This window comes from Sinocyclocheilus grahami, unplaced genomic scaffold (assembly GCF_001515645.1).
Source record: "Sinocyclocheilus grahami isolate Dianchi unplaced genomic scaffold, SAMN03320097.WGS_v1.1 scaffold9.1, whole genome shotgun sequence".
NCBI classification, from domain to species: domain Eukaryota; kingdom Metazoa; phylum Chordata; class Actinopteri; order Cypriniformes; family Cyprinidae; genus Sinocyclocheilus; species Sinocyclocheilus grahami.
This window is the reverse complement of record NW_015505188.1, coordinates 1170485-1188861: the sequence shown is the minus strand read 5'-3', so window position 1 is coordinate 1188861 and position 18377 is coordinate 1170485. Positions and strand designations below refer to the sequence as shown.

General features: G+C 37.8%; 1 protein-coding gene across 3 annotated transcripts in view; it reads left to right on the top strand.

Moving 5' to 3' along the window:
- Positions 1–650: 650 nt before the first annotated feature.
- Positions 651–18377, top strand: part of LOC107591759 (E3 ubiquitin-protein ligase SMURF1) — a 45507-nt gene continuing 27780 nt past the window's right edge. For all 3 annotated transcript variants that reach the window (XM_016281015.1, XM_016281007.1, XM_016280999.1), the window contains exon 1: positions 651–908. In XM_016281015.1, the coding sequence (XP_016136501.1) occupies positions 743–908 (166 nt within the window). In that variant the 5' untranslated portion in view covers positions 651–742. The remainder of the gene's footprint in view (positions 909–18377) is intronic.

The window sequence follows — 18377 nt, the reverse complement described above, 5'->3', positions numbered from 1 at the left end:
TGTATGTCTGCCTGTCTATCTATCTATCTATCTATCTATCTGTCTGTCTGTCTATCTATCTATCTATCCTGTCAGTCTGTCTATCTATCTATCTATCTGTCTGTCTATCTATTTATCTATCTGTCTGTCTGTCTATCAATCTATCCTGTCAGTCTGTCTGTCTATCTATGTCTGTCTATCTATCTGTCTATCTATCTATCTATCTATCTATCTATCTGTCCGTCTATCTATCTATCTGTCTGTCTGTCTATCTATCCTGTCAGTCTGTCTGTCTATCTATCTATCTATCCTGTCAGTCTGTCTGTCTATCTATTTATCTATCTGTCTGTCTATCTATCTATCTATCTATCTATCTGTCTTTCTGTCTGTCTGTCAATATATTAATTACAAAGTAAAATATTAATTAAAATACTCTCGATGACATCGCTGAAAAACAGCCAACATAGTACAATTTTTCATAGTAAGTAATTCAGCTTTGGACAGCATGTCAACGCAGATGATTAATGTCTTTCCAGATCACATAGGTATGACATAGGCTAGGCTAACGTTACCACAAATGCACTGGCATCGCTAGGCGGAAGAGCGCGCTCACGCCCAGCCGCGAGTACGTGCACGTACAGCTGTACTAACGTGACGTCAGAACGCCGTTGAGCTAAAAAAAATGTTAGCCTATGTTGTTAAGTCTGAAAGCTACAGGGGATTTGCCAGACGGAAATAATACCGTTCTATCGCCTAGAAACACATGCACAGCCCACATATCAGCGTAGCGCGTTTTTATACGTTTTTATATCCGCTTGAAGCGAGCGTCTTGGGTTTATCCTGGAGAAAGTTCGTTGGTTATTTTGTGGGAGTGATGTCGAATCCTGGGACTCGAAGGAACGGGTCAAGCATCAAAATCCGGCTGACAGGTAAAACTCCAACAAATAATCTCCTTTGTCGTTTTAATTGTATAATTACTGGGTTAATGATCATTTTATACTTTTAGTCACGTTATCATCGCTGTGTATTTGTCGCTAATGTGTAACTTATATGGAAAGCTAAGCGACTATCTTGCTAGCTTCTGCCGCTGGGGCGAATTGCAGCAGCCTGGCTCTTCATGCTAAACGCATGCTAACACGAAAAGCAGTCTTTCATTTCATCAGCATCTCTATAAACAGTACAATAGTCAGTGGACTTGCTTTATTTCCACGTATGTGAACGTTATCAGCCGAAAGCAGCTCCCTCTGTATGGTTTATGTTGATTTAGTCATAAATCAGCTGAGCATTAACCGGATGAAGCAGAGGCAGCTGTTTTCGCGGTTCCCCTCATCTGGATGTCTGTGTCTCCATTATGTATTAAGATATCAAGACTACCATGTGTGGCAGACTATTCATTAAAGTTTTGTGTTGTGTATTTCTTAATAGATTTGATCACTGAAGCAAGTTAACAAAGGTTTACAGTGCTTGGTCTTTATATGCTAATATACTCTTTCGCAATCCACTGTTGGGGGTTTCTTGGGGAGAATATTTTTCCCTACTCTTTTGAAATCACTTCTCGGAAATTAACAGGGTATGATTGATGCATATTGATATCATCAGAGAGATAGTGACAGTGCCCTGGAGGACTGATCTCTTTAAACCAAATCTGCTGTTGACATATCCGTGTTTATGGAATAGAAAGATTAGTAAATGCAAAATTATGAGGTTATATGCGTTGTATGGTATTATAGACTCAGCAGGGGCAAGGTTAAAAGCATTCAGTTTTATTGCGTTTTTTGGTAACACTATGCAACAGGGCCCCTTTAGTTAATGCATTAATTAACATTACCTAACATGGAGTAACACATTTGTTACAGTATTTATTAATCTTTGTTAATGTTTGTCAGTAAAAATACTGTTCAATGTTCATGTTAGCTCAGGTCCATTAAATCATATTAACATATAGAAGTTTTGATTTTAATAATTAATTAGTAAATGTTGAAATTAATATGAACTCAGATTAATAAATGCATTACAAGTATTTTACTTGGTTAGTTAATTTTAACTCTGTTTCATGTTAACCATATTGTAGTGTTACTGCTTTTCCTCTTTTTCCTGTTAACAGTTGATGTATGCCACTAGTGGATTACATGGGCATTTTGTAATTTTAATGTAAGAAAGTTTGACATTTAGCTGGATGTAATGGGTTGTTTTACATCTCCCATGGCCCCATTTCTGTCTGGCAGAATTATTTTGATGTCAAACTCAACACTACTATGAACAGCTTTGATGAAGGCAGTGACGACACCATATAAAGACATTTTGTTCCCACACAAATAAGAGAGCTCTGAATGAGCCGGTCTTTATTTTACACAGATGCATTTGTGTCTCACAACATCTCCTCTGTGGCCACTTGAGTTTGTTTGTGGAAGAGATGTCCACAGCAGAGGTGGAGAGCTGTCGGGCCACAGACAGACCCAGCACCTCCAGCTGTGCTGCTTTCCCCCCTGGGCCCATGAAAGGAATTCTAATTGGACAAGGAATGTCTGTCTCATGAAACAATGAGTGTTGAATCTCTTCAATGGCTGTTTCACTGTTTAGTCTCACAGGGTGTTTAAGTCCGGAGGATTTGTGTTACCAAAGCTTGCAAGATTTTTATCTGTATGATAGTCATCAGTAGATGCAGCATTTTTCAATGTTATTTTCAGCGTCTTGTTTGCTTGTAGGTTTTGAGTTGTTTCACATAACCGCTTTCCAATTGATATAATTTACTTGATGGACATTTGTGAGAACGGCAGTTTTTGGCAACCACTGCATCGAATCTTGTTTATGGGCTGTAGCTACCTAAACATATCAGCGGATGTGGGAATCATAATGAATTGAATGATTCCTCTTAATGATTCTGGTTCTTTAACGATTCTGCTGGATAGTTCATTTAGTCATCCTCATGTTGTTCCAACACTTTATTTCTTTTGTGAAACATAAAAGAAGATATTTTGAGAAATGTCAATGGTCTCCGATTTAGTTTGGTTCCCAGAGTTCTTCAAAGTATCTTAATTTGTCTTTCACTGTAGTCATAAAGGTGTGAAACAACATGCATTCTGTCATCACTGACTCGCCCTCATTTTGGGTGGACTATCCTTTTAATGATTGCTTTAGTACTTTTTAGAAATAATTCATTTTGGAAAATTGAAATGCAGTTCATATGGCAGCTAGCCTACTGCCTTCAATAGTGTGTTGCCAAATTAGATAATTTCAGCAGAACAGATATATATTGATGAATAGGCTACATGTAATGCTATTCTCGCAAAAGATGTTTACATACATTTTTAATGACATTTCACAGCCTCTTTACTGACATAGGTGCAGTCCTTCAAAATTGTCTTATACTATGTTGGAATGCTTAAAAAACAAAAACAAACAAAAATGTGGTAACATATTAACACATTATTGGTTCATGAGGTTCAGTACAATACGGTGCGTGAGTCAGATTATTTCAGTATCGGCAAAAGAACTGGTTTTTGTACCCAATTCCATGTGTTAGCCTAAAACCGTGATCTTTTGACAATAATGATCAAAAAATAACATTTCCGTCACATGCTTGAGGTATTCGGCCAATCACAACGCACTGGATAGCTGGCCAATTCGAGCACACCGCGCTTTTCAGACCGATGAGCTTTGTAAAAATCGACGCGTTTCAGAAAGGCAGGGCATAGAGGAGAAACAATAATGTACAGTATGTGGAAAATAATGTGTTTTTTTAACCTTAAACCGCATAAACACATTTCATTACACCAAATAATGTTCTTTTTAGCAACACCATATGACCCCTTTAACTAGACTCCAAGTGTGCTATTCAATCCAATCAAAATACATATGGTTGAATAAATTGCTCATTATTAAATGCTACGCCTGTTTTAAACAGATTATACAATGCATTTAACTTGATCAGGATGATGGTTTATATTTTGCTCAGGAATTGTCATTGTGCTTGATGGTTTCTGGGAAAGATATAGGTTGCATTTTCTGATATTATTATACAATGGTAGCCCAGGATATCCAGTTAAACTCCATTATCATGTTTTGGTAGTATATTTGCTTTGTTCTCAAAATATTAGTGGTCTAACAATTCAGTTTTGCATGTTAGATTGATGCTCACTGTTTTTGTATTCTGTCTTGACGCTTCACAAATAGCATTGCACCGATTAGGAAATTTGAGGCATACTCAAATACTTGTTTACCCTCTTCAACATTATGTTTGGGCTAAATAATGCAAATCCGTTAATAATTAAACATTTGCAAGAAGAATGTGTATTTTCAGAAATGCAAATGCGCATTAAATAGTGGGTGCCAAAGCTTTTTTTTTCTTGCCACACCAAATACACACTTCAAAACACATTTTTTTTATGTGGTTCCAAATCTGATACGTATCTGAACACTCTGGTTCCAGAGATTCTTATTTCACAATTTTTCATCATTAATTGTAAAAACTTTCTTTTTATATAACCGTAACAGCTTTGTTTTTAAATCTGTACATGTAGCTCCAGAACCACTTTGTTTGGACAAGGAAGTTAAGCAATTATGACATGTCAGACACGCTTCTTGCAGTAAAGTAACATTAAAAGAAAAAGAGCATAAATACAAACAGAAACACCACAAGTACTCTCACCAACTCATGTTGTCTAAGTTTGTGTGCACAAATTTTAGCATGATGTAAATAACATGAGTGAGAATAAATAGTTGTATTTTTTGACTATGCAAAATTACTAAATTGCAGCATAATAACTGGTATGAGTGAGTATCTTCTTCAGTGTGAATTGCGAAGTCTGTCTTCGTTTATAATGGTAATTGTCTAATTGCATTATTGTAATGTTTTGTCAATTCTTTAACATATTTCTAACAAGGACATGTTGTTCTAACAATGCCTCTTGGTGGTCACTCATGTAAACACAGTCTTAAGTGACAGTAAACAGGTGGCGCAAAAATGGGATCTGTGCATTAAGCCCTGCAGTGCAAATGCAGCCATGTTTGCCTGTTATGTTGGCTTGATGTGCTGACTTTAGAGTAGACGCTGTGAATGATTTATTGAACATCCCATGTTCCCTTGCAAACTCAACTTCTGAGTTACCCGCCTCTCCATAATGGTTTGCCCAGTAGCATATTTTTTTGTAATGTGCAGCAGCCTAGTTCAAGCCTGGATTATACTCCTACAAAGCTGTTGCGTGGCATGGCCAGCTACTGTGACTCGCATCAGGTGAAAGAAGCAGCATGAAAAGCGGCTTACTGCCTGTGACTGTGAGCCTGTGCTAGAAGCAGAGGGCTGCACATTGGGGAATCCTGCTTATTCATTAAGGAGCACTAGCAGCAGTCTGCTGTTATTGTTTCTTTGTCACGTGCTACCTGCTTGTCTGTTTCCTCTCTTTCCTCTTCCCCTATTCTTTATCTTTTTTTTCCTCCATCCTTTTTTGATCATTTCATGTTCATGGTTGTGTAGGTATCTGGAGCATGTGGCCTCAGACACTCCTGTGCATGATATGTGAAGTCCAGCTGTGGGTTTGTTGGGGGATACTGTTTGTTCGGGCTGTCTGCAGCACTGTAAACTGACACTATTGATCAGAGCCAGGCTGTCACCCATCCTGTGTAAATAAATGCCTCGATGGTAGGGATGTTCATTTTAACCGGTTAACCGACCGTAAGAATTTTGACCGATTAATACAATCAGTTAAACGGTTTAAAAAGTCATTTAATTATTTATCTTTTCAGTAATTCATCAAAATATTTAAAAAGGTTTGCTGCATGGTTAAAATATGCTACGCATATAAAAAAATTAGTTTTTAGGGGGGGAAAAACATAAATCGTGTATAAGTCGCATTTTATTATTTCATTCAGAAATAGCCTAGGTCTAATGCCGACACTAAATGTTTACAAACATTATAAAAAAATATATATATATATATATATATATAGCCTAGCTTTATGTTTTTCTCCACTCGCAGAAGCGCTGCAGGTGCGTGATGTGATATGATGATATGATGACCATGTGAATCCTCATGCTCTGTTGTTTGCTGCTTTTTGCACATGTAAAATTAATCCCCGGGAAACAAATGTTAGTATTTTTTAACAGGTTACAGACACTTATCCTTTCTAACTTAATTAAATTCTAATTTAAAATAATCTTGTCGGTTAACGGTTAAAAATCGGTTTACGAGCGTCGGTTCTCGGTTAGGAAAAATAACTGAAATGAACATCCCTACTCGATGGAAAGCACTGGGAACGAAAGCAACAGATAGTTGTTATACAGAGGAAATGTGCTTGAGTTTGTGTGTTTGTTTGCCTTTAGTGCTTAGATGCTAGTATTCCTCTCCTGTGAGAGAAGCCTGCTGCAGAAGAAACTGGCATGATTTGATTTTATGATTTTAACTATTTTTCTAATTCTTGTATAATTATACAGTTTAAAAATTAGCTAAAGAAATGGCTAAAAGTTAATTTAAAAATGGTGAAAAATTAGAAATGGTAAACAAACAGCACTTGAGATACACCTTGCCTATACATTCTTATAAATTCTATACATAGTCTTACTGACCCCCTAATTTTTTACTGGTAGTGTAATCTCTCTATTTAATGCATTTTATATTTTACCACTAAATTACATGTATCATGCTCTTACATGCATATTTGTAACATGTTATATTATGCAAGTTTAAGCCATGTTGCAGTGTTAAAGTTCTGTTTCATGGACGTTCTGTCCTCACCATGTATGACTCAGACCACTATAGCATTTGCATTGTTTTGTGTTAATCAATCTTGTTCCTATTTTGAACCACTTTTTTGAACTTGAGGTTTTTGTTATGTTGTTATGATGTTTATGCACCTGAAGTCACACCATTTAACCTTGTGTGTTATGATAGGCTCATCCCTTATGGAAGAGACTAAATCTTGAACTGAAGAGTCATAGGTGAGAATGATTAGTATGAGACTTTGTATTCTGGTCACTCAGTGTCAATGGCAACCAAATCGTTTGACCTCTATTATGTGATTTTTATTGCTGGGTTAATTGTTAACTGAAGCAGTGTCTTCAGTATTTCAGAACGTAGGACATTAAGTTTATATGTGGCTCACCACTTTTTGAAGACTTTCTAGTGGGAGTTCAGACTAGTGAACTAGTCAGTGCAAAACCGCATTTTCATATGGACTAGTCAGTGGGTTGCCTAAATGACTAATCGGTTTATGGTCATATCCACGAGAAGATGTTTCTTAGATACCTTTAATTCTAAATTCATCCCATTTAAATCCCTGCCCACAGGAATAAATTAGGTTAAAATTGAAAATAATTATTTTAAATTGCAATTTTTCACAATATAACTTTTTTCTGTATTTTTTGATCGAATAAATGCAGCCTGTTTTTAACTTTATAAAAACATTTTAAAAATCTTACCAAATGCCATTTTTTTAATAGTGCATTTTTATTTTCGCAGCTTACAGTAGCAGAAAGAAGTTTTGTGACAGATTCAAACACCTAACCTTACAGATTATTTTATTTACTTCTATTTTGTATCCTAACAAATTCACCTTATCCCTACAAATATTTGGAAAATGCAGAATCGTGCAGCCTGTTGCCCTGATAAAAATGTGTGACGTGGTAGGCCATTGTGTCCGTGTGTGTGAGACTGCATTGTGGTCAGCTGCAGACAGTGCTGTGTTGTACAGTGCCGTAAGTCTGTGGGGCCTCCAGACAGGATGAAGAGCTCATATGGTGATTTTTAGCCTCCCTCAGCAGCCTGGCCGGTTCCAACGCGCCTCGTCTGGATTTAGGTTACTGCACAGCACCCGGTGTCACACAGCCACCTCCCCCAGGTCACTACCGGACGCACATACTGCTGCAGGACACATTCTTTCAGCTGTTGTAAACAAGAACCGCTAAACGCAGGGATTTTTTTCAGGTACTTTTCAGTATAATGTTTCTCACTCTCTGACATGGCGCATAAGTAGGCCATTGTTTCTTCAGTGGGAGCAGTCCTTTCATTAGCTCATTAGTGTCGCTATAAGCATCGCTCATATCTCTACAGAGATGACAATTGACTGTGGGCCAGTCTCTAAACTGACCGATATATATAGCCTGTTTCTTTTCAAGCTTGTTTTTGGCTAATTCCTGCCGGTGCTCTCTGTGTGAATTGAGTTCACTCTGGAACCAATTAGCTTTCTCAAAGTGCAGAACAGACTCCGTTTGAAGTTTGCTTGATAGCACAATAATCGTCATTGCGTGTTGTATCTGAGTACTTGTGATGGTGTCAGACAAGCTGTCAAGTGCGCAAACAGGCGGACATCTGTTGGCATTGTCGCCATAAGGTTGCAGTCTCTTTGGTGTCGGCTCAGAGCTGTGATTAATGTGCTACACATCAGATTCAGGATGTCCTCCTCCTCCAGTCACTGCCGACTGAATGCATTTCTCTCATTCCTATGTATTGTGCTTTTAACCACTCATTCCCCCAAGGTATGGCTCCGGTTTCCCTTCCTTTTCACGCCTGGTGACTCAGTGATGGGGAAGTCTGCCTGCCTGCCTGTCCCCATCATCATGCTTCTTCCTAGGGGAGCTTGGCGGATCCACCGTGGAAGTCGGAGTGGCTGACCTACTGTATCTTTGCCTAAGGAAATGTCTTGTCTATTCATGCACATGAGGAGGTTTAGCATTCCAGTTTACCCTCTTGGCTGACAACTCATTTGTTCAAAGTTGGATGGGGATATATTTTTAAAGGCCTCTGACGTTCTGGTCAACCTTACAAAATGGCTTCCCACAGTTTAATCTTCAGCGCAGAGCGAGGATTTGGCCATGGAAAGTGGAAGAAAGAGAAACAAAGAGCCAGGAAGTAGGGTGGAAGATAACTCTGGAAAAGCTCATGGATATTTCATTCGTGCTGGGGGCCTGACGTCTTGTGTTTCAGCACTGCTTATGGCAGGGCTTTACACGAGTGTGTGCAATACGGTCTTTCTCATATCCCTCCAGTCTTCACACCACTGTAACTCAAACCTAAGCTATGAATGGGAGGAGTGCTGTGTGTCATCTCTGAATCTGGCAGGAAATGAGTCGAGTAGGCCACATTCTTCAACCCATAATCAGTCTAGTTCATCACTCAATTAGAGTGATGGCTTGCTTATGCGAAGTCTGAATTGTCTGTACTGTACTAATTAAATGTAATAAAATCAAAATAGCGATAAACAAATTGCAAGAGCTGCGAATTATGTTTAAATAAATACATCCACTTTGCATTACAAAGTGAAGCCTGACATTGTCTTCATTTATAGACGTGCAGCTCATAACAATGTTTTTGGTGTCTTTTAAATGCTGTTTTGTTTTTTTAGTTTTTTTAATTAATATGCATTTGGGAATATAAATAAAATAAGGTATCAATTTTGAAAAAATACTTCCGTTTTAGTTTTTCTGGACTCCTTTTTATTGGTTAGATTAAATTTTATTAATCAAAAAAAAAAGTTTTCCTCAGAAATTCTGTGTTGTGTATTTAAATTTTTTTAAGGCATAAAACAGTCATTTAATTTATCTTTTAATTAATGAAAATTAAACATTTTATTTTTGGAAAATAAAGGGGATTTGATATTACAATTAAAACATTAAAGAAATATTGTATGATTATTCCTTAAAAATAAGGTTTTAATAATTTTAGTAGTGGCCTATTACGCACATTCTACTAAACAATATAATAATATATTTCTGCCACAATGTCTTCAAGTTAAACCGAACTTTTATTTTGACGGGTTGCTGTGTTTACATGCCTGTGTTGATATGATAGTTTTACTCAAATGAAACGGTAAAATGCTCATGAAGTGACTCTCAGAGCAGTTCTGGAGATGTTCATGTATTTATGACCTCATTAGTGAGACGGCAGACGTTAATATCACCGAATGCGTCATGCATGCTTCAGTACAAGTAGTACACAAAACTGTGCGTCTGCGTCATTCATTAACACAGAGACACGCATAATTCATATTTAAATAGTCATTTTGCGGCTTAATATTTACAAATACTTGTGGGAGTGTGCTCACTTGTGTGTGCGCATCGGGGCGGAACTCCGCTGTGTGCCATGCAGAGTGTGCAACCATGTAACTAGAGACAGAAATGACATGCCGTCATGTAAATAAATAACATAAGGCTATTTAGTTTGTTTAATGAAAGAACAAGGTATAGACCTGTTCTATAGGAAAGGTAACTTTAAATTACTTCTGTTGTGATCTGGCGCTATAGAGAAAATAAAATTAACTTGACCTTCAAAGGGGGCCGCCCCCCTAATATAATGGCAGGGGAAACACTGCACTTTAATTTAATAGATTGTTAAAGATTGCGAACACGATTCAAACACCAACATGATTCTATTCCTAAATTACAATGATTCGTCTGTTTCATTCCTCAACCTTTGACGTGTGCGATCCATGTTGTGATCACTTGGTTTGTCCGTGTAGAGTACGATCTCACCAGTGTGATTTGAGCATTTAAATTTGCGTTCACGCTGCCATTGACCTAAAGAGAGCAGCTGTCTGTCATGAATGAAACGGCTTCACAGTCTTTTCAACCACACAGTATCATTATTTCGATGTTAACTTACAAACATTCAAATCACAGAAGTACTGGGATAAAAATTATAGTTCAGATATAAACTGTGTGTACGATGTGAATGGTAGCGATTAAAATAGAATAAATCACCATTTGAAAGTAATTTGACACTTCAAATGAAGATTTATCGATTACATTGTTACACCAGTAGGTGGCGAAAAGAGGCTGTTAAAATGCATTTGTCTTTGAATCATACAAGAGATGTATGAAAGAAAAAAACGACTCAATTTATCCAAAATTAGGCCTGGGCGATAAAACGGTATCGATATTTATCGACGGTACACCTTCTTCAATATAGGCATGTGCTATGAGTGACGCAGACAGCACACACAAACACGAACACATGCTGAAATGAGTGCTGTGCCTGCCTGTGATAAGGAGATTGTGAATAAAAAAATGAATATTAGTCGAATTTAAAATAAACATTTGCATTTGAATGTTAGGTGTGCATCAGGGAGCGTCATTAGTGGAGCGCGAGATGCGGTGATGATGTAAGTGACGTTGTTGCATTTTAATATTTTGTTAGTCTAGCCCACGAGACGTGCCGTTGCTGCGTTATTCATTCAAAATATTAGAGAAATATAGAAGCTCAGTGCGGAGAAGATCTTGATTAGGTTAAAACCGAAACCAAGCCATTCACATGGAACGCATTCAGCGCATTTTTTTTAGACGGACAAATATGACTGCTGCACTCGCGCAGCTGCATAGGCCTATCATCATACATATTAATGTCGGTTACTGTTTTATTACTCTTGTTATAGGCTATTTTATTTAAGAAATGTATCTGCATATCTGTCTTGGTGAGTATTCGCGTAAACAGACGGTTATTTCGTAAACCGTTGTGGAAAAATCTAATGTGTTATAGGATTCGTGATTTAGATCTTTATATAATAGCTACAACGTAAACAACGAAAGAAAAGAGGGAAATTACTCCTCTTGACTGAATGAATTTGTAGCTTTATTCTTTGTAATTAATACACTAAAGACTATGCAATGATTATACTTGCATTTGATTATTCAGTTTCTGTATGTCTTGCTTCTGTAAAATAGATGTAAAAGTAATGCACTGTTAAATTTTTTTATATGCCTATATTGCATTTTCTCTACAGTTTATTTGCATCTTTGTTTTTATTTTTAATAGGCTGACAAAGTAAAATAACAAAAAGAGCTTTATTGTGATTATTACTATGGTAATTATTATTAATTAAATAATTGGAGGAGAAGATCATAATCAATCGAATCAAATCGTGAAGCAACTGAAGATTCACACTTGCCAGTTGGCCAAAAGGGTTCAACAGTGGTTCAAATTTTGATTTGCCCTGCCACAAAAAAAAAATTGTTTTATCATTGTTTTTTCAATGCCAAATTTATAGATAGGCCTACCTGTTCAATTTTACAATTACGATTCCAATTGAAGACAAGTCAGTAAATAAGAACAAATGAACCAATTATAAACAATAGAACAAATAGCCTAAATAAATGAATAAATACACTCTAAAAAATGCTGGGTTATTTCAACCCAATGTTGGGTCAAATATGGACTAACCCAACTGTTGGGTTAAATTTTGATTAAATTTTTAAATTAGCTTTTTAACCCAACAGTTGGGTTAGTCCATATTTCACCCAACATTGGGTTGAAACAACCCAGCATTTTTTAGAGTGTAGAACAAAGATAAAAATTAAACAATGCGTTAGGTTTTTGAGTTTGTAGGTATTCAGGTACAGAAATTGAATAATCAAATGTAAAATAACATTGCATACTTTTTACTTTTGTATGTATTTTCCATTTTCCAATTGCAATTCAGGCTTGCGCGCACTGTTTGAGACGCGGCTCTATATGTACGCTCAGAACACACTGAATGGTGCTCTCTCTCGCGTCTGCATGAATGCTTTAAACCCTCTGAATGTTTAAATTTCGTGACAAATCCGTCATCTGTCCCAAGCGTCTTTCATGTTGGCCCCGGGCCATCGGGCAGTCCTTATTGTCCAGCCAGTGGCCTTAATTTTAATTAAAAATGCTAAAATACAATTTTGATAAACACTTAAAGGGGTCATATGATTTTGCTAAAAATAACATTATTTTGTGTATTTTGTGGAATGAAATGTGTTTATGCGGTTTAAGGTTCAAAAAACACATTATTTTCCACATACTGTACATTATTGTTTCTCTTCTGTGCCCCGCCTTTCTGAAACGTGTCGATTTTTACAAAGCTCGTCGGTCTGAATAGCAAGGTGTGCTCTGATTGGCCAGCTATCCAGTGCGTTGTGATTGTCCGAATACCTCAAGCGTGTGACGGAAATGTTATGCCCCTTGCCATATTGTGATGCCTTGTCCCGGCCGGAGCGACGAGACAAAAACATTAAAACCCATTATAAACGAGGCATTTGTTGCATCCAGTGGGGACATAATTACGGATTATAATGACTTATACTGTCTTTTTACGCGTTGCGTTGCATCACACCACGTAAACATAAAACCATGTCTGCATTTGTGATCAGAGAAATTACAAACTGCAGACACTACTCTACACTGCTCAAAACTCTCGTTTGAATCATCAGTGGCAAATTCTTTAAATATAAAAAACGTACAGTCAGAACAGCCGGCATTGTAGTCTACTCTACCAGGATCAGGAAACATTCCTCCATAAAATGCGCTGGACACATAGGAATATTTGGGTTGAACTGTTCTGGAACAGTGTTGTAAATACAACTTAACCACTGATTTCTAGTCATGTCCTCTTTTGAAAGGCCAAACAAAGTAGTTTCGCTTTCACAACTAAACACAGCGTCACACACGGCAGGCTAGAGTGAGCAGAGGCTGGCGGCTAGAGTGAGTGGAGGCCAGCTTGAGTGAGCGGCGGCGGGCGGGCTTGCGGCAACCACATGTGATGACCCCGGGCTGGACTCTGCTTCGTCCACGGTGAAAGGCGATCCGCAGCGCGAAGTTGATGTATTTCCTCAGCGACCAGCACGGATCAGCTCCAGGCATGACGAAGCGGTCCTCTTTTGGAAGACCAAACTAAGTAGTTTCGCTTTCACAACGAAGCACACAGCGCCTTCACGACGTGGCGGCAGCGGCAACAACAATACTACAGCGAGAATAAAAGTTATGCCTTCTTTCTTTGTGTGAACATTTGGGCGGCGTTATGCAAATCTTCCCAGATAGTGACGTAGACATGTGGGGGCGTGTTAGAACGAGCCGTTTTAGGTAGGCGTGGGTGACTTAAATTTATAAAGAATATCTCTTTGGATTTTAGACTTTAGTCTTTGCAATTTTACAGATCTTCTTTATGCACCAAGAGCTTGTAACACTCCAAAGAGAAAGGTAAAATTGAAATCGCATCATATGAGCCCTTTAAAAAAAATGTAGCCTACTGTAGCACCTTACAAAGGTTTCACTCATTAATATTTATTAGCCTAGTTATTGCATTAGCTGTCAAGAATCAAGAGTCTTGATCAAGAGTCAAGAACTATCGTGATTAACAATTTTTCACATCTTCTATTTCTTTTGGTTAATGTTAATAAATTATTTCACTATCATTAAGGTAAATTAGTGACTTAAAAAATTGCATGTGCAGAGTAAGATCAGTGAAAATGTAAATGAACTTACCAGCCTGTTACAAAGATCCACAAGCAGTTTGACATATTTGTGAAGGCGTAACTCAAAGTGCACAGAACATTTTGTAAATGTGTACATTTACTACCTTTAATAGTTTACCTTCCTCTGTTCTTTAATGTTAGTTCATAGTGCATTTAACCAACATTAACACATGCAATTTAATGCTACACGTTTTTTCATAGATATCTGTGTAAAATATGTCCGGCTAAGTGTATGTGTATTTCATGCAGTGATATTTGTGTCTATTTTATATGACAGACCTGTTTAATCTTGTTAATGTCATTTATAGCTGCAAAATAAAAGGCTGACAACTTGAGCTTTGATTATAAAGACTGAGTGAATGTAGGCTGTAGTTTTTGTTGATGAAGGGCCCCTCAAGAGGTAAAGCCCAGGGGCCCCTTACAGTCTTAATGCGGCCCTGTCAATAGTGAGTGAGCTTCAGCACAGAAATCTACCTTAAATTGACAGAGATAACACTCCCACTCTTCTTACTGTGCCCCTGCCTTACATCCTCCACCCCTGCTCATTGGATGCTCCGCTCGTATTGAAGAAGTGCAGAGATAAATAACCGTTGGCTCATATTCTGGTGAGATACACCATAGCTTGTCAGCTTTACAGTGCCCCCCCCCCCAAAAAAAAGCTTTAACCTCATATATCAGCAAACTACTTGCCTTGCAAACAGCTGCAGAACCCGTCAGAGACTCATTCCCATCTACTGAGTAATGTTCCTTTGGTTACACACGTGCTCTTTTGCTGATTAACTATGTGAACGGACTTGTGAACTAACTCCCCGCCGTTACATCAAGTAAAGAAGTGCTTTTTATTAAAGTCAGGGAATAAGTGGGTGGGAAACTAAGAATAGAGCTTCTTCTGTCTACCTTGTACCCACCCTCATCAGTCACTACACCAGCTGTCCTAATACAAGGTATTGTACTAGGGTTGTGACGATAGTATCGTGAATCGATGATATTCAGAGATTTCGCCTGTGGCTGATGTCTTTGACGATAGCAAGACGATTATTATTATCAGGTTAGTAATGCTATCTAATTCATTTTAGGGCTTATTTGTTGCATTATATTTATTTTTCCGCGTTTTTACAGTGTTGCACATTATAACCAATCACACACGATTATGCTGAGGTTATGAATGCAATGGCCAATCAGAGGCGTTCAGATGAGTCATCTATGAAACAGCGGAGTTCCGTTGTTCAGAACGCTGACTGAATTCTGACTCGCAAATTCTCTCATCATAAACAACAAAGTGCAGATGTACCTACGATGTAAGTATAAGAGATTTATTCATCATACAGTGTAGATTCACTGATTATAACGAGTGTGTTTTTAAAGTGCATAAACTCGCGCTAGACTGAGCTTGTGATGATGTTCTTCGGTAATGTAATGTTCTTTGCTCGTTTTCTGTAGCTGCTTTTTGAATAACTGTGGAAATGTAAGCATTATAATTAGTAATTTACGATGTTTCTATTAATTTGTTATCATATTAAATACAAATTCAGTCATATTGAAAACATTAGGCTGCTTTTAGCCTTATGCTGGAGATGGTTCACTCTCCGGCAATGAAATGAATTAAATAAATAATGAAATTAATTAACACGATAATATCGTGTATATTTTAAAGTGCATAAACTCGCGCTAGACTGAGCTTGTGATGATGTTCTTCGGTAATGTAATGTTCTTTGCTCGTTTTCTGTAGCTGCTTTTTGAATAACTGTGGAAATGTAAGCATTATAATTAGTAATTTACGATGTTTCTATTAATTTGTTATCATATTAAATACAAATTCAGTCATATTGAAAACATTAGGCTGCTTTTAGCCTTATGCTGGAGATGGTTCACTCTCCGGCAATGAAACGAATTAAATAAATAATGAAATTAATTAACACGATAATATCGTGTATCGGCGATCTCACAGGCTGACGATAGGACGATATGAAAATTGAGCATATCGCCCAACACTACTGCTCTGCACTGACTAGCAGAGATGATCTACTGTCTGGTTTTACTTCAGGATTTTGGAAATTGGAATTGGCAACTGAGTACCAGATTTGTTTATCATACACAATTGAATTTTGATGGTTTCATGCTCTTGCTAGCAATAATTCATTTCAAAAACTTGTCGGTCAGCTCAAACCACGTTTTATTGCAAGCAAACTATTTTATTGTAGTCTGGTTCTTTTTCCTTTTGTAGTTTTGTTTGTGGTTTTTGAGGATGCATGACACACAGCCTGCCCCTGTCTAATATGTAGGCTATAGCTAGTTTATTTCTACCATCTTACAGATTTGTGTCAAATTTAGAAGTTTGATTGGGCACAGTCCCAGTCAGCAAAAAATAGCAAGTGGTTAGGATTCTCCTTTTCTATTCTGTGCTGGGTCTATGTTATGGTGTTGGCACAGTATCAGTCACTATCCAATGATATTATGGTGAGTTGTGATTTATCACAGCCCTTTGGATATACACTTGGATACCCTTCTGCAGAAGCAAAACCAAATCAAACTAGATGAAAATCAGTTGCACTTAATAATATCGTATTGGCCTATAGACGTTTACATCCACCACAAATAGTTCTGACTCCCAGCTTTTGGAGTTAATGTTTTTGAACTGCTAATTCTCTGTAATGAAATGGTTAAGATGATGGATGATCTCCCATGTCTGATAACACCATACCAGACTGTTTGGCCTCCTATCAAAGGGCTTAATGATAGTGCATGGGCAATGCTGTTTGTACAGCCCCGGGCAGTTCTCCATGTACAGCACTGGGCAAATAACACCCGCCGAACTCACCGCATTTTTATGTGTGCGGCAGGGTTGTTTGTCAGTTTGTGCAGCTGGGCGGCAGGAACTCTGAAGTGTTGTGCATGTTTGTTCTGCCCGTCACGACTATGATTAGGCAGCGGTTAAAGCAACAGGAAAAACCCTCTTTAAAGGTCCTACACCGGTGTGTACCGCTCTTGAACTTCATTCAGAGGAGCTCAGCCAGTGTTTGAGAATGGCACTCATGTGTTTTCCTGTTAGTAATTGTCATGAGATCTGTAATACAGCTTCATTTCTAGGTTTTTGGCACCAAGTATTGTCTGGTTTTCTTCTCTGTTTTCTGAATTTAAAATAATTGCTGTGTTAACAGATATTCCTGTACATGATGGATCTGTAAGCTCAATCAATCTTCTTACTGATTATCTCAAATCAGTCTAAGATTGCAACAATAAACCTATATAAAACGATGTATTTTCAAAATAACTCACCGGTTCAAACGTTTGGTGAGAAAGATCTTTTGTTCAGAAAGGATGCATTAAATTGTTCAAAAGTGAGAGTAAAGACATTAATAATGTTACAAAAGATTTCAATTTTAAATAAATTCAGTTATTTTGAACTTCCTATGTATGAATATATATATATACAGTGGGGAAAAAAAGTATTTAGTCAGCCACCAATTGTGCAAGTTCTCCCACTTAAAAAGATGAGAGAGGCCTGTAATTTTCATCATAGGTATACCTCAACTATGAGAGACAAAATGAGGGGAAAAAATCCAGAAAATCACATTGTAGGATTTTTAAAGAATTAATTGGTAAATTCCTCGGTAAAATAAGTATTTGGTCACCTACAAACAAGCAAGATTTCTGGCTCTCACAGACCTGTAACAACTTCTTTAAGAGGCTCCTCTGTCCTCCACTCATTACCTGTATTAATGGCATCTGTTTGAACTCATTATCAGTATAAAAGACACCTGTCCACAACCTCAAACAGTCAAACTCCACCATGGCCAAGACTAAAGAGCTGTCAAAGGACACCAGAAACAAAATTGTAGACCTGCACTAGGCTGGGAAGACTGAATCTGCAATAGGTAAGCATCTTGGTGTGAAGAAATCAACTGTGGGAGCAATTATTAGAAAATGGAAGACATACAACACTGATAATCTCCCTCGATCTGGGGCTCTGTGAGCAAAAATCCCAGAACCACACGGGGGGACCTAGTGAATGACCTGCAGAGAGCTGGGACCAAAGTAACAAAGGCTACCATCAGTAACACACTGCGCCACTAGGGACTCAAATCCTGCAGTGCTAGACGTGTCCCCCTGCTTAAGCCAGTACATGTCCAGGCCCGTCTGAAGTTTGCTAGAGAGCATTTGGATGATCCAGAAGAGGATTGGGAGAATGTCATATGGT